Raw genomic sequence first — 23,581 nt, forward strand, 5'->3', positions numbered from 1 at the left:
CTTTGGCACACAATTCTGAAACAAGGGACAGTCAGAAGAGCAAGTGAGGCTAAGCCTAGAGCATGTGGAGCATCTGGATCAGGAAAGGGTGGATTTGGTACTTAATCATGGATAGTGGCAGTGGCTGACATCAAGACATTCTATTGGTGGATGGAAAAGGCTAGCATGAAGCACAGCACAGAAGCAGAAGTCTGTGCAGGCATAGTAGCAGGAAGTAATATGCAAGCTGGGACAGCATATACTGAGAGGCATAACCAAGTCACTGGGATATTGTACAGGAACATCTTTGCTGCATATGGATTAGAAATCCCCATGTCCCAATGGGACATGCCATCAAAAGTGGCTGAGAACACCAGCACAAAGTTCCTGTGGGACTTCTAGTTCCAGACAGGAACCAGCAACCAGACACAGAGGTGGCTGTCAAGGAGCAGAAGAGGGCAACTGTGTGGAAATCCCAACTGACAAGCAACATCAGAAAGAAGGAACATGAGAAAACTGTTGTACCAGAGACTGACAAAGTGTGGTCCAAAAATAGAGCTTGACACTGGGAGAGTGGCTCGATTATATTAAGTACTTGAGCAAAGAAGCTTTCAAGAGAAACACCACGAAGAGCTTCACAACAAAAGCCAACATAAAAACAAAAAGTTAACCAAACACGAGTCTAAAGATGAGGTTTTAGCTGGGGGTTGTTTTTTTTTATTATGTAGATTTTGAACAAATGTGCCTGCTGCATGTTTTTGTGCCATGAAGGTCGCATAAACCCTTTTAAAAATCACTTCATCTAGTGTTTACCTGCAATCTCTTCCAGTGAGTTTGCCCTCATATCCAGCATCACAGTGCCATTCATGATGCAGCTGCGAAGTTCAAAGAGACTGTGTAGAGACAGAGTGGCTACATAGGGTTTACTCCACCGCTCACCACCATCCTCAACGTCTTCCTCAAACTTAAGCCACCTGCAACCAAAAGAAAACACACAAAAAAATTCCTCGATTTTTCCTTGTATTTTCCTTTTAGTTTTGATGTGTACATTATGTTTTATCACATTGCTAACTCATAGTCCTCTGGCCACATCAATTTAATAAGCTTTTATTTAGATAGAAACAATTCAAAGTCTCAAGCACAACAGGGGAGAAAAAATACAAAGGCATACCTTGCTGTCTCCTTCCATTCAGCATCCTCACCCTCCCTGAGGCAGATTTCGTCCAGCTCAGTGAACAGGGCGTGGGGGATGTGTTCCTCATCGCCATCCTCAGTCCCCAACAGAAACTGCACCCTCTGAGCTGGTGTGTCTGCTGCAGCAAGTTTGATAGGTGGAAGACAAGCACAGAAAAGAAGAAAAAAGCCAAAGAAATTAAGAATTTGAATACCACTGGAAGACATGGATTAGAAGCACATAACCCAGGTTCTGTAAAAATGTGTAATCTAAATCAGCATTTTAGAACCAAAACCTACTGTGTGATGGGGATTCTCTTCCATCCTCAGCTGTGGAATCCCTCTCTTTGGACCTCTTCCTGTGTCTGTGTCCATGGTGACGATGTCGTCGGTGCGACCTCCTGCCTAGAGGAACGTGAACCCCAATGTATAGAGTGCGGTGACCTAGAGAAAAGATGGAAAAAGATGAAGATTAGCTGTGTCATTGATCTAAAATTTTACAGACCTAATCGGTGAGTCACTCACCAGTGACTCATACGCAGGAATACTGCCAATGTGGGATGTGGCAAGATTAAGAAGTAGCTCAGTAAAAGCCCAAAATGTCACAAGTTTAATTCTTAGAGACAAACTTTTATTTATCAGGAAATGTCCTGATTATTTCAGTGAATGTTTTTAATTATTCATGTAAAATCTGTTATCTTTTCAAAATCAAAATGCAAAATAAAACAGCTGGGTTGCATTGTGCAGTCTTACATTACTCTATAACTGCCTAACCAAACACTTTTACCATCTGGGTAAACTAATTATTATATATTATATATTATATTATATTTAAACGTGGCAGAAATTTTATTAATGTTGTTAGATCCCTGGCACAACTGGGGGTACGTACATCCTGTGGAAATAAAGCTAAGTATCATTAGCATGATAACTGTGACAGAGGTCACCCATACAGATAAATAAAACAAAAGACCTGGTGTAGAATACAAAGAAAATGGGACTGAGCAACAATCCTTGTGGTACTCCAGTGAAAAGAAAACATCCTTTAGCCTTTAGCCACCGTATTTTGAGTCATTTGCTGTAAACTTTGTGGAAAACTTGTAAATATTATTTTACCTAAACCTTTTTCTACAGGTGAACACGTTGCTACATGTGTTAGGACAGCAGCTGAATGAGTACATTGGTTAAATATACCAATGCACATCATCTAATTCAACTTATAGACCTTTCATTCCCAAGTAGAAGTAAATCACATATAGAATTGCAGTGTTGAGTTTAGACTTTAGCCTATTTTTATGCATATAAAAAGAACCCATACTGGCATATTTTTAACTGTCACAAATGCTGGTTTAATAAAGAAAATTATATTATTATATCATATTTCAAAAACGGGTCTAGAAAAAAATAATAAAAACAAGCTATCATAGCTTGTAGCTTGTACATAAATAAAAATAACAATGCTCAACTTGCCCAGTAATATAGAGAAGTAAATGCCATTGTCTGTTAGGTTAAAAACCACAAAGACATTATTTAACGAACTACTACCTCTAGGGTCTTTGGTCATCTTTGCACAAGTTGAAATGATTTTGACATTATAATATCTTTGTAATTACTTACTTTCATCAAATAAATACAGAACAGATAATGAAAGGGAGATTGTGAAAGGATATTGTACAATGTAGCACAAAGGCCTTTTTCTAATGTCCATGTGTATGTACGCGCGCATCCGCAGGGTCAGTGAGAAGATAATGCGAGCTGACTTTCTCCTCTTTTATTGCAATCGAGCTGCCTGGCCACTGCTGCCTTCCTGCCGGCTCTCAGCTCTGTGTCCGGACACAGACAATACTTCTACACACGCTGTTCTCTTTATTTGGCTTCACCACCGTATGAGGCGCCACATTGTCCGGCATAATGTGACACCACATGGATATACCCCATGAAATTTGATGCTAGGGAGCCACAAAATAGGGTGCGTCAAAGGAGCATCACTTTAAGTCATTTTTTTCTCACCAGAAAGATGACACAAGGGAAAGTGGTTGGTTATACTGTTTTCATCAACCCATCAAAGGCACTAGCACTTTTGTACAAATTTACATGTCTACTTTACTGAAAAAACAACACTCTTGCTGGCATTCACCTTTAGAGGAAAAGATCAAACCCATTTTGCATACCACTGTAAAAAAGGTTATTTCATTCATAAATAATTTATCATTAGCAACCATTAAATATATCACTTTGTTTGTAACAGTATACATGCTGAATTAAAGTGAAAGTATGCATTTGAAATTAGTGTTCATGTGAAAACTGTGTGCATTTCAACACAACATTTCAACTGTACAAGTACAAGTATTTTAAATCCTCAGGATATGTGTATTTTTTAATATAGGAGGAAAGATTATTTATTATTATATTTGCAATGTACAGTTGAAGTGTGAATACACTTCCTATACATATCTGATTGATTATCAGAAAAACTCGGTACTGTATATTTTCGGTACTGTATATTGTATATTTTGTCAGATAAAAATATCCCAGTGATTGCCTTGAATTGTTTTCACTTGCTTGGATACATGCCTAATCTCATCACAGCATACTAATCAGATTTAAGCAATGAAAAGACAAAAGATGAATCATCTAGGAGCACAGTAACATCAGATCATTTCAGAGTACACACCCTGCACCAATAGGAATCCAGAGAAAAAATTAGATCTCAGAGGATGCAATGAGAAAATGAACGACAGGTCAGAATAGATTTGTAGTTTGGAGGCTATCTTCTTAACAGAGCATGTACCGTTGCCGATGCAAACTGTTCTCAGCATTGACTGAATTATGCATGTCAGAAGCCGAGGAGAGAATGACTGTGCATATGCAGGAAATTTCATATATGAACAGACAGGACCTAGGCAGCTGAGGAACACATAACAGGAAAGCAAGAGAGCTTTAGAGTTCATGAGCAAGTCTCACAAGTGAAGGACTTTACAAAAATAGCACTTGTCCTCCAGGCCTAAACTACTGCTGATGTCATAGGATGTTTCTTTTCCTTTTCTTCTGTTGCCACATCTCACTGGCTTTCAGTCAGCCTCAGCCTGAATTCACTCAGCTGTGTGACATGCTGTGTTTTAGCGTCCACATCCTCAAGTCCATGGGTGTGTATTCATGTATGTGTAGGATTACGTGACTACTGACAAAAGTAATTCTGATTGGCTTTTGCTGGGTTTTGCAGTCTTATCATACAACTGCCTTGGCCTCTGAAGAAGCAGTACAGTTTATGTTCTCAGTTTATTCATGTCATGTGTGGCAACCTCTTGTACTTGTTGACATTGCAAAGTTTTCTTTGATTAGAGATAGTCTTTATATATATCTCAGTTTTTGATGCCAACTGGAGACTATTTAAAATAGCTAAAATAGCTGATTATTTCAAATATATTCATATTCAAAATTCTGTAAAATATACATTTACAGAATATATTCCTAATGTCAGTAACTTCCTAAAGCAGCTGCTTGCTATAATTTCATATCAAATGTTAATCAAACATGAAACAAGTATTTCTGGGAACTCCTTTCAGTGTTGCTCCAAATATTATGCAATATAGAATATTGCAGAGTAAAGTCAACAAGACTAAAGTCAGCATGCAGCTAATAATAGTAAACATGCTAAGTGTGACAAGGGTGCGGTAACATCAATGCAATAAAACCTAAATCATGTGTGTGGGGTTGCCCAGCTAGCAGTTGTATGGATGTCCCCAACAGAAACACTCTTAAAAAAGGTGCGTGACCTAGCCTTTGGTATTCTCCTGGTGTAATGTGCATGCAGGTACACAGGAGGCTGCAGTCCCTGGCACTCCAGTGTGGCAACCACTGGAGGGACACATGATTCCTTCTGTAAGAAGGATCCCAGGAAGGAGTTTGTTGCTTTTCCTAAACCCTTTAGTTCTGGTTACATTTTTAAGCTCAGACACTGCAAAGTGAAGCCACGTCTGGCTCTCATCAGCAAAAAACAGGAGATGAAAAGTTAAAAGCTCCAGTGTGGGACAGCTATAGGTAGACTCCCTATCCTTAAACACGAAGGCAGGCATAGGATACAGAAACATCGGATTTTATCTAGACAGCAATAGGAGTGTTTCGAGTGAAAGTTCCTTTAAGTAAAGACATTCTAAAGGCTCAAAAGGCAGCTCTAAAAGTGCCTCTAAAACTGTCAGTAAATCGCACAAGGGAAAAACAGGCTTGGCAGGAGGCCTCAGCTAGTGGCCTCCCTTCATAAACCTCCTTATCTGAGAATTCTGACCAATTGGTGCAGAACCAAAGCCAACATGACAGGCTGAAATTGCAGCCAAATACATTTTAATACATGTTATCTAGCAAATCCTGAAGGAAGCATAACAGCTTTGGAACTGAGCACTATCTGAACACCATATCTAAGATACACACCATAAAGTGAACATGTGGAAAGAGCTGTTGCACTCTGAATGGTCTCAATGACCCACAGAAGAAGAACAGACTCATTCAAATTCAAGTTTTCACATGCCAGGCCCTGAGAACTAACTGCATTGGATGTGGTTGAAAAAGCTGCCTATGTCTCTGTGACGCTAAGTCCCTCAACCCTCTTGGGATTGAGTCACAAAGGCAGTGGCCACTGCTGGTTGTGGAGCAGACAGGCTCATTGCTTCTCATTGACCCAACAGGCCATGGATGGTCATCCATGACCTGTTGGGTCAATGAGAAGCAATTAAAATCAGAGACAGTCACTGCTCCCTGAGGTTGAAAGGGAGAAACACATGTAGCAGCACATTCAGCCATGGGTGAGGTGAGATTTTGTGTCCTCGCCCTCGTTTCTTATAGAAAATAATTCATTGCATGATGCAAACAGATTTACGGACGCCTTACCAAACTTGTCCCACAGCTGGTAAACTATTTTGGGATTGAGTCACCACTCCCTGTAGAGTAGAGAACCTCTGGAGAGCAAATCCGCTCCAGTGTTCAACACACCAGGAACATGCGTCACACTTAATGAGAGGAGTTGTTTGCTGCTCTACATAATCAGGCTGTGAGCCAACTTGTGTAATGTCACCGAGAGAAAGCCTCCCTGACAGTTTATATACACCACTGCTGTTGCATTGACGTCCTTAACAAGACATTACAATTTTCAGAAGCAGCAAGAAATAGCTCAAAGCCAGAAAAACTGTCCTCCACATATTTGTTTGAAGGAGCAACTTCAAACAAGTGCCATTATGGTCCTTCTCTTGAAAATACCCCCCTACCCAGTCAATGAAGCACCTGTTGTCAGAGTTTTCCTCATAACAACCACATCCAAGTGGTCACCAACAGCGAACACTTCTGGGTCTCCCCACTCACAGAGACCTATCAGGCATACATCTGAGAAGACATCTCACATCCAGCTGCAGGTGAGATACCCAGTGCTGAAAGTCCTCCATCCTCAACAGCTCCTGAGCGATGACAGAGATTACTGAGGACATCAGCTTATCAAAAGACCATGTTTCCCTTGTGAAAAAGGGGAAGGTGGTGGTGAAATTTCTCCTTGACTTTGAACAGTTATATCATCCTGATTTTGAATTTAATGTCAGCAAACATGTCTCAAAAATGTTGGGACCGGGCAACAAAAGATTACAAAAAGTAAGCGGTGATAAAGAAATAACCGGAGGAACATTTTGCACCTAATTAAGTTAACTGAGCTTCTCTTAAGTAAAAGTGGAAGAGATTTACCACTCTATAAAAATCTAGAGCTTTCAGAATAATGCTCATTAACAGCAAAGGCTGTGACTATGTCACCATATAGAGCATATCATATACTCAAGAGATTCTGAGACTCTAGAGAAGTCTCTGTGTGTAAGGGACACTAATAAGTCAATATTGAATGCTCATGATCTTCTCAACCTAAAGCGGCACTGCATTAAACCCAGCCATGATTATGTCATGGAAATATCTACATAGACTCAAGATCACTTCTAGAAATTGCTGTTCATGAAAACAGTCCACCATGTTATCCACAAGCTTTGTTATCCAAAGAAGAAGTAACATGTGAACAGAAACGTCACCGCTCTTCTCTGGTGTAGTCAAGATCTTTTTCAGGAAAGGCCTCACATATTTCAGAGGGATAATGCTAAACCGCACGCTGTACCTTTTACAACAGCGTAGCTTCATTGTTGAAGAGCCCAGGATTTGAATTGCCTGCCTGCAGTCCGGACCTTTCAAAAATATGACAGAAGACCCACGACTGTTGAGCAGCTAGAGTCCTAGAATGTCAGACAGGAATGAGATAACATTCCTCCTCAAAAGGTCCAACTGATGATCTCTTTAGTTCCCAAATGTTTACGACTCTTGTTGAAAGAATATTTTTGTAACATGTTGCTGCAAACAAATTCAAATTTAAATTCAAAACAAGCTCATATTATTCTTTTCATATTTTCATATTTTTTTTATTTACATTTCACACAACATTCCAATTTTTTAGAATAGGGGTCATACTTAACACATTAAGGGAATACTTTCTATTGAGATATTGTTCAATTTTGTATTTGAATTGGATCTATTAACAGTGATGTAATACACATAATTAACTCTCCTAGAACTAATCTAGTAGGAGGAGTTATGCAGTGACATAACTTCAGAGGATCTTCTTTTCCTGCTTTTTGAAGAGTCTGTGTTACCACAGCAACAGACAAGAATAAAGTAATTATGGAAACCATCATCCAGAGATGCGGGTCCTTGAGATGAAAGTACTGCCTCACTGACAGAGTGTCAGAATAAAAGACTGACATTTCTGCCAGCTACCTAGATCCACGTTGCCTGGTAACAAAAATTCTGTGGATGCTGACGGGGAACCAATTCTGCTTCAGTAATAACTCATCTTTTGAGTGTACCAAAGCTTTCTATTGTTTGACTATTGCACAGAAAACTCTTTAATGCTCTCGGTATGAATGTACATTTATTTTCACCATTTGCCTCCTAACAGGCCTTTGTCTTGTATGCTGCTTTCTAAAATTATTTCATGTACCCACATTATTTTGCCTATTTTCACCTAGTTTAGATTGTCTTTGGTCATCTTACTAAACATGTAAATACATCAGGGTTGTTTTGGGTTTTTTTTTATTACACTTGTATTGCAAAATTACAGGTTTAGCACGTTAGTATGAGTAATGTTCACTACCTTTAATCAATCAAGGCTTTATTCGCCACGTGCAGGTTGGCCTGCAGTGAAATAGGACCCCCCCCCCCCAACCTTACACACACGACACAGACATCACATGGGGATACAGGTCGGAGATTGGTAGCGTTACAGAAAAAAAAAACACTGAAATATACACTACAATGGGAAAGTACAAGAGGAAAAAAAAGAGACCTCTACTCATGCTGGGCTCCTGGGAGGACAGCATGAGAACAGGAAACAAAAAAAACAGCCGGTTCCGCTTTCTTAATTCTTCGATAAGTCAGGGCCAAGCCAGCTCCGATCAGCCAGAACCCTGTTACCATGGTTCCGAATAGGTAGATATCTTCAGCACTCAGGTTCACCCAAGCCCAAACTTCTCGTTGAGAAAGGGGTGTCCATTGCATTTAGGGACCAATTGATCAAATCCATAATTCCTCTTTTAGGTTTTAGAGAACAGACTGTGAGAGAGTGTTCCAGGGAAAAGTAATACAAAAAAACACGAGACTAGACAAGGACATAAGAGGCTAAGCAGGGAAGCTAAGGGAAAGGCGGAGAGGAGAAAAGTGCGACCGCCTTCGTCAAGAGCAAGAGCAGAAGAAAAATGTCAAATAATAAAGGTAATAAATTCAAAAATAGATATGGGGACAGTTGTATTACTAAAACTGGTGAGTCAACATTCAATTCTCTCATTGTTGTTAACATAGTCAGGTTAGTCTTTGTCTTAACATGCGATGCTACTTAGCACTATAAAGTTAATGACTTTTAAACATATCATAACAGAGAGCCTGTTCCAGATCCTCTTGGACTAAACCCAAGGTTTGGTCTGCTTACATTATATGATTGTCATGGAGTACTGATCTTTTTGCATTTTTAAGATGTTTTCTTATTTGCTGATATTTCCCTGTGGATTTATTAAGGTTTTTCTTTTTAAACAAAAATTAAGTCCACTTTTACAAAAAGGAAACCCTTTTGTAACCCTTTGAACTTTGTTGTCTATTCAGGATGCTGTTTGGTGCAGAAATTGCACCTCTGTCTCTTTTATGTCATCTGAAATGCTGATGCAAGCAGATGTGCAGAGAAAAGACCTTGTGCTCTTTGATGCAGCAGCACTCACATCAAAATCCAACATCCATTTGCAATGACTTAGACAGGTGGACTGATATTATATACGGCTTTTCTGGTGTTCCTAGGCTCTGCTATGATTAACACTGCTATGTTGTAGCTTTTATATATTACATTGATATTATATAACACATGAAAATGATAGATAGTGTTATGGAAAATGTTGGTGTGAGCAGTTGTTGAGTCACCTGGGAATAAACATTTGAATATTTTGGCCTCTGTTGTATCAAGCAAATGTTCAGTATCACTTAGTGATGTTACCTTCTAGTTCTTCCTTCTCAAAATTGGTGGTGAGCATGGAGCGTGTGCCCCCGCGGTCCACTATTGCCTCTTCATCAGTTCTCTACAGGAGACACACAGAGGCAAAGGTGATTACTCAGCATTAAAAAAATAAGAACCAACAATTTGTATGTAGCATGCACATTTTTAATATTATCTTCCTACAAATTCACAGGTGTAGCACTTCCCTGTTGCCCTAAATGCAACAATTCTCTGCCTCCCCTGCTATCAGCCTAGTGAGACGATGTGTCTTGAAATAAACACACAGGAAAACTCAGCATTAAGGCTGACATCCAGTCACTGTTACCATGGCAACAACAGACAGCCAATTGCAATTTAGAAGGAGCACATTCATCTATGGAATGCCAGAGTACACCATTTTCAGTTACACCTTTAAGAAGATCGCCTTATTGTGTGTACGCTTTAAATCATGTAAACGCTAACCCACCCACACCTTCCCCAAGCCCAGTTTCTTGGGAACTGGAGCAAGAGCACACACTCAGTGTAGAGTGGAAGAAACAAGGCCTGGTGATAATGGACACAGAGTAGTGCTTTTCTGGTAACACCCTTCTATAAATAGCTCTGACCTTGACAAATAAAAAAACACACTTTTGAGTGTTCACTGTGCTTTTAATATTCACTGAAAACACTGAAATATGAATGTGGTGTTTTTAACATATGCTCTGGAGACAGAAAAAAAGGAGACAACTTCTGTGGCTTCTAGTAGTAGAAAAGTGGTCGTAGCGATAAATTCTCTATCTCCTTGTCACTTTCTCTTATACCTCTGACTCTGCGTCTTATCACTCTCTCTCTTTTTATTAGGAGTCTTGTCTTTAGCTCCTAGATCATATGTGTTTTACTAGATGTTCCCTATGAATGTGCAAATCATCGAATTATTCAGTATCAACAAGCATTTTGGTAGTCTTCACACAATAGTATTTGACCAAAAAAATAAACTTAGCACAAAAAGTAGAGAAATTTGTGTTCGGTCTATTTTTCTTTGTTAGGGCCCTCAGGCTGTTGTGGCTTCTGCATGCCACTGACGCCCCTGTTTGCTAAATAAATAAACGGCCAATATACCTTGTTGCTTCAGACTTCAATCATCTAATTCAATACACTACACCAAAAAAAAGGACAATAGCATGATTTGTACAGTTTGTACAGGGCTAAAAATTCATCTGTTCTCATGTCTTTCATTGATGCCTCTAAGGCTTTTGATCGAGTGAACCACAGAAAACTTTTTGATAAAATGAAGAGACGGGGAGTTCCTCAGTACATCGTGAGGATTCTCTCTTACTGGTACGCTCATCAGAACATGCAGGTTAAATGGGGAAGCAGTATTTCTGCCCCCTTTGGTGTCAGCAATGGTGTTAGACAGGGTGGGATTTTGTCTCCAATTTTATTTAATTTGTATGTTGATGATTTGTCCATACAACTGAGAGCCTGTAACACTGGGTGTATATTAGGTAAAGCACTGATAAATCATCTTATGTATGCAGATGACCTGGTTGTTTTTAGTCCAAGCAGTGCTGGGTTACAGGATCTTCTTAATGTCTGTACTGAATATGGTGTGCAATATGACATTGAGTACAATGCTGCTAAAAGTGCTGTTTTGATATGTAGAACCAAGCAGGATAAACAGCTAAATTTCCCTTTGTTTAAACTGGCACAAAAAACTCTTGAAGTTCACAAAAAGGTGAAATACCTCGGTCACTTTATTACTGAGCAAATGAATGATGATGATGACATATACAGACAACGGTGTAAGCTCTATGTGCAGGCAAATACTATTGCACGCAAATTCAGCTTTTGTTCACTTCCAGTTAAAGTGGCTTTGTTTAAAGCGTATTGCACACCGCTATATACTGCCCCCTTGTGGTCATCCTACAAACAATGTAGCATGCAGAAGCTGCATGTTGCATATAATGATGCGATGAGAATCCTTTGCAGGATACCTAGAAGTGGTAGTGCCAGCCAGATGTTTGTAGCTGTGGGTGTTTGGACTTTTAAAGCACTTTTAAGGAAGCTAATGTTCAATTTTAGAGAACGACTGGATGGTTCGAGTAACAGTATAATTTTAGCACTCACAGATCCGACACTGAGTGGTTCCCGTTACTCATCCAGTCTCAGAAAGCACTGGTTAAAGTGTTTGTGTATTTATTGATTTATTTTAAGTAATTGTGTTTTATGTATATTATGGTTTTATATTTTTTTACAAATGTTTTAGATACTTATTTATATACATATATATATTTAATGGTTTATACCTTGTGTTGGGGGGGGAGTGTTGTGTGTGTGTGTGTTTTTTGTCTTGTTTTTATGGACATGAAGTCTGCCAATAAAGATTGAATTGAATAAGTTGTTGACAGAGAAAATTTGAAGTTTTTCATGGACATTTCAAAATGGCAGCAATGCTGCCCATTGGCTCCAAAATATCTCACCATGTTGACCATTATATGGTTAGAATATCTTTGCAGACTGTGACGCAGGAAGGCAGTTTTTACACCCTGTTTAAGGTCAAGGAAAAACTTTTAATGAATTAGACATGGAAAAAACTATGAATATGTGAAGCATATATTTGAAGTTACTGAACTGGAGACAGGGCTGGAGAGTTAAGTTAATCATTTAGACTAAGACAGTTACTTTTTGTCATTTTAAGTCTGAAATTTCATGTTAACTTATATATGCAAAGGAGGCGCTTTGAGACCCTCAAAGCGCCTTACAATTCTACTTTATAATTCCCCTCTGGCCATCACCAGTAGGTGGTAGGTGAAGTGTCTTGCCCAAGGACAAAATGGCCGAGAGTGTCCAAGCTGGGGCTCGAAATGGCAACCTTCTGATTACAAGGCGAACTGCCAACTCTTGAGCCACCATCGCTCTAAATAACAATAATAATTATTATTATTTGGTGTAAAAAAAAAAAGTTTATACAAATCATTTTATAGATTTTTCCATAGCATTACGTTTGAATTTAACAGTTCAATCTTTCAAATAACGGACAAATATTTGTGAAATTATGATACATTTGTGAATGTATTTTAACAATCTAAATATGCATATGTACAGACAGATACATTTAAAAAAAACAAGAAAATTATGTTTTATTACATTTACAGTGATTTTACGTTGATTTACATTTGAAATGTTAAATCACAGTCTATTTATGTGAATTTAATGATATTCTAGAAGAACAGTACAAAACTGTAAAATACACAGTAAAATACTTTTATATTACAATTTTTTTTACAGTGTGGCAGATGGTAAATGATAATCTGACATTTCCTCAGTGTCTCCATTTTGTCACTATTTATACCTATGCATCCAGAATCAACCCTCTACAGACTCCATGTACTGCACCTCAATCTACAGTCACACATATGAGTCACTCAAGACAAAGTGTGTATATGTCAAGGAGCGAAAAAGTACAGAAACACTAATAAACTGATATAATCCCTGTCCTTTTCTTTCTTGGTAGAAGCTGCAGTGAAGATCTGAATGTTTGTAACAGTTCTGGTGTCATGCTTTGCCAAAAGGTGGATCCAAAGAGCAAACCCAGGCAACACTTGGCAAGTTTAAAGAAGTCATAGTTAAGAAGTGAATGGTTTACTGATAGAGAGCAGTTGGCAGGGAGATTTAGCAGCACTACAGGTTTGCATATGGGAGCCCTGTCAAAGAAGAGATAAAGAATTACCAGGAGTCGAAGAGGAGAATATGGTCCACCCGTGATAGTCATTAGTTTTATTAGTTATTAGTATAGTTAAGAGTGAATGGAAACTTAGAGATTGTTTGTGGGCAGTTGGTGGATATCCAAGTTTGGTTAATTATGGAATTAATAATGACGACCATGATCTGTCAGAGAAATCTTGCAAACTCAGGCCATGTATACTCCATATTTGATTACTAGACAGGTGTACGGAGAGCTTCTTCAATGGAGAAACTCCACTCAGGATGGACTCAGAGGAGCCAGAACAACTACTCTACATGACACTTAATAGCAAAGAATATTAAGAAAAACAAGATCTTTCTCGACTCTTCCTCACAGTAAATCTGTAGTACTGCAAAGGTCACTTAACTGGTTTATTTGACAGGGTGACTCCAAAACTTTGTTCTGGGTTTGTGCACCCTAATTTAAAGTAGAGATGGACCGATCCGATATTACGTATCGGTATCGGTCCGATACTGACCTAAATTACTGGATCGGATATCGGAGAAAAATAAAAAATGTAATCCGATCCATTAAATATCACGAAAGCACCTCACAAAACTTGCAACACGCCGTAACTCACCTCAGAACGTTAGCACTTCGGAGCAGTATGCATCACGTGATAGAGCGGCTGTGGCATGCGGGACCTGTCGGTGGTCTGGATAGCATTTGGAGCTTCGCTAGCAACCCGGCATTTCATCTCCGACAAAGTTATCCCGAGAGAAGTAAAGCAAGTGTGTAAGTCCATCTCTGAATGTTTGTAAAGCATTCCTGCGTTAAGCTTAACAAACGACTGCCTCTTCTTGCTGCTACTTCAATCATGAAACTGCTTAATGATCAGCTGATCAGCTTTTCTGTCGCGAGTCCGTCTCTCTTGTTTGTTTTTGGCCCACTTTGCACCAGAAAGAGGAAACCAGTGGATAAACAACAGCAGCACGTTTAAGCTTGATAAGCTGTTGTTAGAATTTATTTAATATTACTTTCTACTCGAGGATCTTTTTCTACTGTAGTTGACGGCTGGTAACTGTGCAGGGGCGGATCTAGCAAAGTTTAGCCAGGGGGGCCGATAGGACATTAACAGGGAAAAGGGGGCACAAAGACATACTTTTCTTTCTTATTCTCATTTAAAATGTCTAGCTTTTAATAAATAATTATCTGACACCCAAAGTTTTAATTTGATGTAAAATGAATAGAAGTCAATTACTGTATATAGTGACTATTAAGTCTAATATATATACCCTAGTAAGCTATAGTATTTTTTCCTTTGGGAAGGTACCATCTGTGCAGTCTGCAATTTTGTTGAAGAAAGATGTTGAAGCTATTTAATATTTCTTGAAAAAGAATTGATTTCTGTGCATTTTTTTTCACACTGCATCAAATTAAGGTTGATTACGTCGATTAAGCATCATGAGGTGGAGCGTGAAGGGTGGTTCCCTATTTTTTATTTATTTATTTTTGTTGTTGCTGGGAGTTGGAACCCTATTAGTTAGGTTGCTTAATATTTACGCTAAGTACTCTTTAAAATACCAGAATAGGGAGGATGGTGTAGGTTTAAGTTTATTAGATTGATCAGTATTGCTGAACTATGAAATATTTTTTTTTGCATACAGGTATAACAGAATAGCTTTAGTGTAGTTGTTGTTTTAAACTTGAGTATGAACTTATACAAAATGCAGCAAGATATTAAAAAAAAAACAGTTTTGTTGATTAAAAAACACTATATCGGATTCATATCGGTATCGGCAGATATCCAAATTTATGATATCGGTATCGGTATCGGACATAAAAAAGTGGTATCGTGCCATCTCTAATTTAAAGTCATTTGACAGATTCACCACAAGATCAGCCTGCAATTAGGCATGTTAAGTGTTAAAGACAGTGCAATTAGAAAAAGACTAAATAATTATCCGGTTGTTCAGTGATGACGCGACGAATCCTACTTCCGGGTCTAAAGTAGTCTGCGTTTAATATGGCTTTTGTGTTGTTAACATGTTTAATGTTATGTATTTTCTTCTATTTGATCTCAAAAAGCTCCTAAAACAGTCAGTGATCACTGTTGACCTCCCTCGGCTTTTATTACCGCTAATCATTTATTTAAGCTCAGTTTTTAAAACCTTACGATGTAACTACAGCCCAGCCCATGCAGCAGTATATGAATGACTAACCTCGTATTGTGGATGGATTATCTCAGTTGTTCTCCTGGCTGAAGTTTGGTCCTTTTACAGCATCCTGCCATGCGATTACATTTGTTCCTGACCACCGAGAACACTCACATTAACTTTTATCGAGTGGAAAAAAAGTTAGCTTGTTTATATTATGCTAACATAGCTGTGTCGCTAGCGGTCACGTAGCACATCATTATATACCAGCTAGCCCAACTTCAGTAACCCTACAAACGTCACTGCTGTTTAGTTTTCTGTCTTCATTTATGCTGGAAGTGATAGCAGAGCTGTACGTTTTAATTTGTTTCCAAAACCCCACAGTCAGGACATGCTATATTGTATTTAGATAGAAGCTAGCGAGCTAACTCCCTGCTAACTTCTAACTCCATTAAATGTCATAAATTCCGTTTTCATGGATGCCTGGATGTTAAACTCAATTGTTACACCTGGTAGAGCAGAACGCTGATCATTTTATTAAAGATGAAAGACTTTAGACAGTTTTTCAACTCTCAGTAATCCCATAGTGATCGTTTGATATATGGACCTGCAGCGGAGTTTAGACCCAGACACGGCTAGTGACGTCAGACTGAACAACCGGATAGCTCGTTTCGAAAGGTTACCATGAGAAAGCCCCTCCTCTCTAAAAATGGCATGGCTTAAAATTGTAAAGGTGTGCCTGGACAAACCTTCTGACTGATTTTTGGAATAATGCCCTTTGGAAAGATCACCTTTCACTAACTGAGTTGAACTTGAGCTCACCGTAAACTAAAGTATTATAGAGGCAAAATGTCAATTTTTTTTCTGGCGCATGTATTTTGTTGGAGTATGTTTATTTACTTCTTTTCTCCCATTCCTCTGAACTGTTTTGTTTTTCAACACAGGAAGCGTTGAGGAGTTTGTGCATCTATATTAATTACCTATTACTGAAAACCAGAGAGAAATATAATAACTAGAAACAATGAGTTCCACCCTACTGTCCTGACTGCTTCACTCCTGTATTTTCTCTCATTTCCACACAGAATAAATGATGTAATAAACAATATCAAATGAGGACTTTTGTTTTTTTCTGTCCCAAACAAAGCTTTACTCTGTTTAATATAACAGCTGAGCCAGAATCTCCTGCCTGCAGGTCCCTGCTTCTATTTTTGGACAACGGTATTTCTGGCGTATGTTACTGACCCCAGACCAGCACACACAGCTACATCCCAGCTCACCAATCTGGGTTGAGATTAATCTGCCAGCAGGATAAAGCCTTGTCTTTGACCATGGGATCAGTGATTGAGGGCCCTGCACTGTGGGTAGAATTAAATCAGCTGGTTCTCAGTTAATGCGCTGGTCAGTGACAGAGGCTTCAGGGGGAACAGGGGCAGGACTCACGTGATCAAGACTCTAGAAGAGATGGAGGAGGGGTAGATATGGTATGATGAACAGAGACACTTGAATTTAACCTGAACAGATAGTATATCTATAGCTGTTCACCTTGTAGCTTTTTTTCCCTTTACAGCTTATTAGTTTTATTGTAGTTTTAGATGCACTAGTTATTATATGTGAAAGAAATAGTATGAACAAATTGTACTGGATATGCGGCACATATGCACAAAGCAGTGTTAAAATAGGAAGAAACAGCAGCACACAGGAGGAAAGATGAAAAAACCATCAGGCCTGGACACAAAGAGAGCATGAGAGGGGGTTTTGATGCCTCACAGTGTGAAGTCTTCATGTGCAAGCATGTGCGCAGTGATGTTAAGCCAAGCGTTACAACCTTCAGGAGGAAGGTTTGACATTGTACTTCATCTGTTTTGATTCAATCTACAGTATGTTCTGTAGATGTACAGCAAAAAAAAAACCCTCATTCCCTCACAAGCATAGATGTTCTTGTCCAAAAATATTCTTTCTCAGTTATGTTTGTGGTTTAGTTTCTCATGCTGTGATATATTTATCTTTATTTTTGTTCTATATTAAGGCCGGAGGTTGCTAGAACGTCTATGTTCAACTACAATATGTAGATATCTATGCTATGCTCAAAACATGCATTCACAATAAAAGCTTCATTAAGAAATGAAGAAATGTCTTCTTTTAGTACATCAGGACTTCATTAGTCAAAAGATATAGACCAAAAACAAATATCCATTACAGAGGACATAAATGAATAGGCTGGTTCTCAGGAGGTTATAGTATATCAAGTGGACAACTAGTAGAAAGTCAGGGTCTGCAGCACCAAATCATTAATGGTACGATCACACTATGGAAAACAGTGTTTGAAGACCCACGGCACAATGGGGTCTTCAAACGCTTCAAACAATGGGGGTCTTATTGCCACTTTGTTCAATAAACTTGTGATCTTGTAGCCTTTGAAATGGTTTATTTATGGTGGGAAGAAGGTGTGTGACCAACTCTGATGCAGAAGCACAGTGATCAAATTACAATAAGACAGTCTACTATCAGTGTTCATTAATTTACGATTGATCCACGTCAATTTGGCAATTATATGCAATGTGTGATAAATCCATGAAAACCACAAATCTGTTACTGTCTACATTCAGTGCCCAGCCAGAACCTCATAGATTTGACCCAGAAATTGAGAAATTCCTCCACAAATAGTGGCATAGTTGATGTAGGATGGAAATCTAATAGTAAAATGGCTCTGCAACCTTGCAACTGATGAGTTGAACTCCAGACTAACTCGGGTTGATATCAATGTGTTGGCCATCTGTTTGCATTAGACAGCAGTTCCCCAGTCTGTCTGAAATTGACTGCAGTCGGTCTGAGTTGCATTGCAATTGTTTGGATAGAAGCTTGTTTCCCCCACCAAGTGACCTGTACAACTTTAATGGAGAGAGAATCAGATTATCAGCAAAAACTAATTACATAATTGTTATAAATTGATTTGCATGACACTGAATGAAATAAGTATTTGATCCCCAAGCGAAAAATCACTTAGCACTTGGTGGAGAAACTATTGGTGGCAAGCACAGCAGTAAAACGTTTCTTATAGTTGGTCAACAGGTTTGCTCACGTCTCAGGAGGGATTTTGGTCCACTTCTCTGTAAAGAAGAGCAGGCCAAAATCGCCAAAATCCAGAGGTAATTAAAACACACAGAAACACTACATTGCTCTTGCTGTTGTCTTGTAACTGATACTTGTGGCCAGGATTCGTTAGGGGGGGTCGGATGGGTTTCCCTCTCTCCGGTCAACACGTTCCTGCCTCTGCTAAATGTTTATTCCCAGTGGGGATAAAAGTTTATGCAAGTTTATTATCTGGAAACAGTGTACAGTTTCACAAATTATATCCTGCTTGTGGCCACAGTAGATTGTGGTTTAGAAAAAAACATTATAAAGTTGCACTTTAATACATAAATAGGCAGCTTATTTTAGCGGACACTGTGTAAAATATCAGTAAAGACAGATGACGGATGATACAATGATATGAAAATCTCATAAATCTGTGTTTTATTTACAACAGAAAACAGAAAAGTGAATGGTTATACAGAAAATGAATCTTTTAAAGCATTAGCTCCTTCTTGAATTTAATGGCAGCAATATGTCTCAAAACAAATTAGGACAGAGTCATGTCCTAATGTAATGTAAATTAGTACAAACCTGTGAGTGTGCACGCAAGAATGTTTGTGTTCCCAGAACCTTTGCTCATTCAATTGGGTTGAAGACAAGTTTCATCCTTGGATTTATGTCTTTATTTTTAATTTTTTTTTTTTCTCTGGGATTAGGACCCAATCTAATGCTAGCAATGGAGCTAGCACATAACTAGCTCATTTGGCAGATTGACAAAGAGAGAGAGAGACCACAAATTTGAGCTGTAGAATTTGAGGAGAGTACATGAATTTATTTTATTCTGGGAGCTATGAAGAATAAAGACTTTCTAACATATTGCTGGTTAAAAGTGTTTGTTTAGAGACGTTGATGGGTGCTACTACCTCCCATTATACTTTGGATAATGGGAGGTAGCAGCACCCTTTAGGAACCATAGCCTGCAGTCAGAGAGTGAAGCGCTCTGTTAGGATTATAAGGTGATAAAGCATGAGGTTAGAGCTGGATCACATGACCCTGAATCCTCCCTTAGTTATGCTGCAAAAGGTCTAGGTTGCTGGGGGATTCCCATGATGCACTGAGTGTTTATGTGTTTCTACACCACTCTGTATTTAATTTTAATTTTAAGTTTGTCCTGTCTTCTTCCCCCAGTCGGCGGTAGCAGATGGCCGCCTTTACCTGAGTCTGGTTCTGCCAGAGGATTTTTCCTGTTAAAATTGAGTTCTTCCTTCCCACTGTTGCCAAAGTGCTTGCTCAAAGGAGGTCATCTGACTGTTGGGAGATTTTCTATGTTTTCTCTGTAGTATTGTCTTTACCTTATAATATAAAGCACCCTGAGTCAACTGTTGTTGTGATCTAGCGTTACAAAAATAAAACTGCATTGAATTGAAGGTAGTATGAGGGTCTTTAAGATTAGGTTGGACCTGATTACAACAGGGAGCCAGAGAAGAAAAGCTAATAAGGGTTTCAGTCCCATTTAGTACTCTCGCTGCAACGTTCTGGATCAGCTGAAGGCGTATTAGATCGTTTTTAGCAAGAAATTCGAGGTCATCCAGGCCTATAGTCTGTCATGTCTTTTAGATGTGCCTGTAGTTTAGTTGATTTGTATCATCCTGTTTCATTGATGAATAAAGTTGGGTGTCAGCAATGAAAATGTAGGCATTGATTTTTTAATAATAGTATAACTAAGAGAAGTATGAATAATGTGAAAGTATTGGTCCCAACACATAACTCTGTTTGCCTAAATCTTGTGTGTGGAAAAAGGTTTCCATTTACATGCACAAATTGAAATCAGTCAGATAGATAAGAATCAGACTACTGCAACAAACATCCTTGAAATACTAACAGTGTGTTTTACTCTCTCAGCTACATCGAATGCTGCACTGAGGTCTAGCGGGATAAGCACAGAAGATGATTAATAACCTTTACTAATACTGTTTCTGTGCTATGGTGCACTCTAAATCCTGACTAAAACTCTTCAAGTAAACCATTTCTTCGCAAAAAAATGGAATCTTTTAAGAATTTTTGAAATAAGTCCTAGCATAAAGTCAAACAAACAAAACAATATTCCTTTCACATTCACCTACTGAGTGATACCAACTAAAACTTCAGCTTTAATCGTCAATAAGGCATTTAGTGTTTGTGTATCTTTGCTATGAGTCTAAAAGATAACCCAGCCAACACTAAAATGTGACCTGTTTGAACTCAAAGGATGCTAACTGAACATCCTGCTTCAAAAACACAACTCTTACAATTGTGCTTTCCCACATTTTACTGTTTCAGCTAAACATTTCCTCTTACCCATTTTTGGTGTAATACGTTCAAAAGTAAGACATAATCACATTGCAGTTAGAGTTATGCCATACCTGCGAAACAAAGTTTCTTAAGTTATCTGCACAACAGGTGGCTAGCGGATTTTTCTCTTAGCAGCTAATCTACAAACAGCTGATTAAAGTTCTTGTGCAGGAAGGAGGAAAATATCAGAGTTTAGGTTTGGACATTTCATTTCATTTTCATTCCATAAAAGAAGAAGAGTGCAAACTACATCCAGAAACAACTGCATTATAGTGCTAACACAACATTGGCTCTTTGTAAGCATCTGAACAGACGGCATGCTAACACAAGGCTAGCAAAAAACCCAGAGTGATGTTAAAGCAGAGTAAATGGTAATGTCACCCAACAGCCAAAAGCCTGACCTCCAATAGGCAGTAATCAGGCTTATAGCATTGTAACTTCCATTTCTACATGTGCATGTTTCTAAAGTAGAATAACTGTATCAATCGTCAACTCTCCTAGTTGGTTTTCAATTTTGCTTTTTGTTGTCAGTTTTGTGTTCATACGTAACACTAAAAGAAGGAACATATGTGTCCTCATTACGACAGGCATTAGTTTCAGTGTGTGAGACTATAGCTATAATATGAATCAGTGCTCTTAATTGATAACGTTGTGATTTTAATTATTTTATAGATGAATACTAATTTTATTTGAATCATAAACCCTGGACTTGTGTTATCTCAAATGTGTTTCTCTGCACAAATTCGATGAAAATGCAATCACCTTTTTATATATAAAGAAGTTAAGCTGGGATGTGGCTAACATTTTTCAATGTTGAAATTCAGCCATGTTTTTATTGAAGCCACTTTTAAAAGAAAAGTCAATTGTGAAAGCTACAGCAAAAAAAAAAAAAAATCCTCAGGATGACAAGCATCTAATTTCACCACACTGGAAAGATGAAAATTACTTTCAAGGAAATCCTTTAAATGTTCACAATACAGTACCTCCTGCATTTAGAATTTTAACAGTTTGCTTAATTAAAATAAAAGCAAATTTTTTCATCCTCACATTGTAAACTGTGTACCAGCACACAGAAATGAAAATATAGAGTGAAACAGGAATAAAATCATCAAATGCAACATAGCTGATACTCCAATCACAATATCTTTGAGGGTTTAACTAGTTACAAAACAACAAAGAAGATATCTTTAAATGTCAGTGTTAGATATGTCTGGGAGCTTATATTCCACATTCTTGGCCAGAATAAATCAGATCCTATTGATTCTCACAAGCTCATTTCCAGGAATCTGTGTACACTACCACATCACTCTCTGGAAAGTAGTATGTGACCTCATTACTGAATTCTTCAGGGATCTTTCCTGATATGTTCACAACAGTAGAGATGATTTACATTAATTTACCTTATGATCTAGGACAAGAGGAGTACTAAAAATCATATTAGCCAGCTGGGAGCACGAACTGGCTGTTAATGTAAATCTGCTTTAGTCGACTTTCCACATGTGTTGTGAAATAGAGTGATTGTATAGGTGGTAGCTAGCCAAGACAGATTATCAGTGGCTGCACAAGCACTGCGATTGGCCAACAGCTTCTGTTGTCATGGTTTTCATCCCTACAGATGGCCATAGTTACTGTGGCAATGACAGCAGGCTCAGCATCAGCAGCCTTCCTTGGAAAAATATGCAAGGAATACTTGGAACATTCCTGCTTTCTAGCTTGCTGTAAACACAGGGGTTCCAGGGGCATTAGGTGTGGATGAGGCTGAGACTTAAGCTGTTTGGATTTGAGCTAGCAGTGGTAAAAGCATTCAGCATTCTGTAAACACACACACAAAGACAGAGGCAACTCTATATATCTGACATAGTACTCCAGCTAAAACAAATCCAGCATTCCTGGCTTTTGTTCACCCATTTCTCTATCAGAGATTACTAGGGTCAGTACAGCAGGTTTAAGCTCCTGTCTTTCCCCTGAATGGCAGCCACATCTGTCAGCCTCCTCAGGACCTTTTGCGTGCACATCAGCACAACCGGTCCTTTCTGCACCACAGGAACCAAACATGCTATTAACTATACATGCAGTAGGAAAAATACAAACCTTAGTCCAGCTATTGTTTTTAAGTTACTGGTTATCTTCAATATTATAACAACAGGGTATACAAATCAAAAGTCAACTAACTCAGTGAGAGCTAACTGCTTGAATTGCAAGTAATGCTTTGAATAAACTCAGAAACAACATCAAAGAAGCCTACCTGATAAATAAATCCTTTATTGAGGTCCACTGAGAGCATGATGCACCTCTTGAAACGTTGGGGCAGGATGCCCGCTAACTCTCCTTGTGCTTGCGGCAATAGTAAGATAAGAGGCTAAGGCTAAGGGCCTGAGCCCCACTCAGCTCAGGATGACTATGACTGTTGTAAGAGGACTCAGAGAGAATAACAGAGGCAGACAGCTTGTTTGTCTGTGCATCTCAGTCAAACCCTCGCCTCTCTTCTCAGCCACTCTTTTCAGCTGCTCTTCCCATGCTTTAAAAAGGCAGCAACCTTATTCCAAAAAGCTCAGCGAACACAACTTAAAAACAAAAGCAGAGACTTCAGCACCGCGCCAGCTCTCCCTGTGCCTCTTCCACTGCCTCCAACGCCTTTCATCCAGGGTAACATCAAAT

General features: G+C 38.7%; 1 protein-coding gene across 2 annotated transcripts in view; it reads right to left on the reverse strand.

Annotated features, from left to right (window-relative positions):
- The window catches only part of LOC308393263 (sodium-driven chloride bicarbonate exchanger-like), a 52,069-nt gene that overhangs the window by 20,184 nt on the left and 8,304 nt on the right, over nucleotides 1-23,581 (reverse strand). For both annotated transcript variants that reach the window (XM_080876903.1, XM_080876904.1), the window contains exons 3-6: nucleotides 9,701-9,782; nucleotides 1,453-1,596; nucleotides 1,151-1,292; nucleotides 793-953 (exon numbers count right to left, since the gene is read on the reverse strand). In XM_080876903.1, the coding sequence (XP_080733029.1) occupies nucleotides 793-953; nucleotides 1,151-1,292; nucleotides 1,453-1,596; nucleotides 9,701-9,782 (529 nt within the window). The remainder of the gene's footprint in view (nucleotides 1-792; nucleotides 954-1,150; nucleotides 1,293-1,452; nucleotides 1,597-9,700; nucleotides 9,783-23,581) is intronic.

The sequence above is a fragment of the Rhamphochromis sp. 'chilingali' genome (assembly GCF_963969265.1).
Source record: "Rhamphochromis sp. 'chilingali' genome assembly, chromosome: 3".
NCBI lineage: Eukaryota > Metazoa > Chordata > Actinopteri > Cichliformes > Cichlidae > Rhamphochromis > Rhamphochromis sp. 'chilingali'.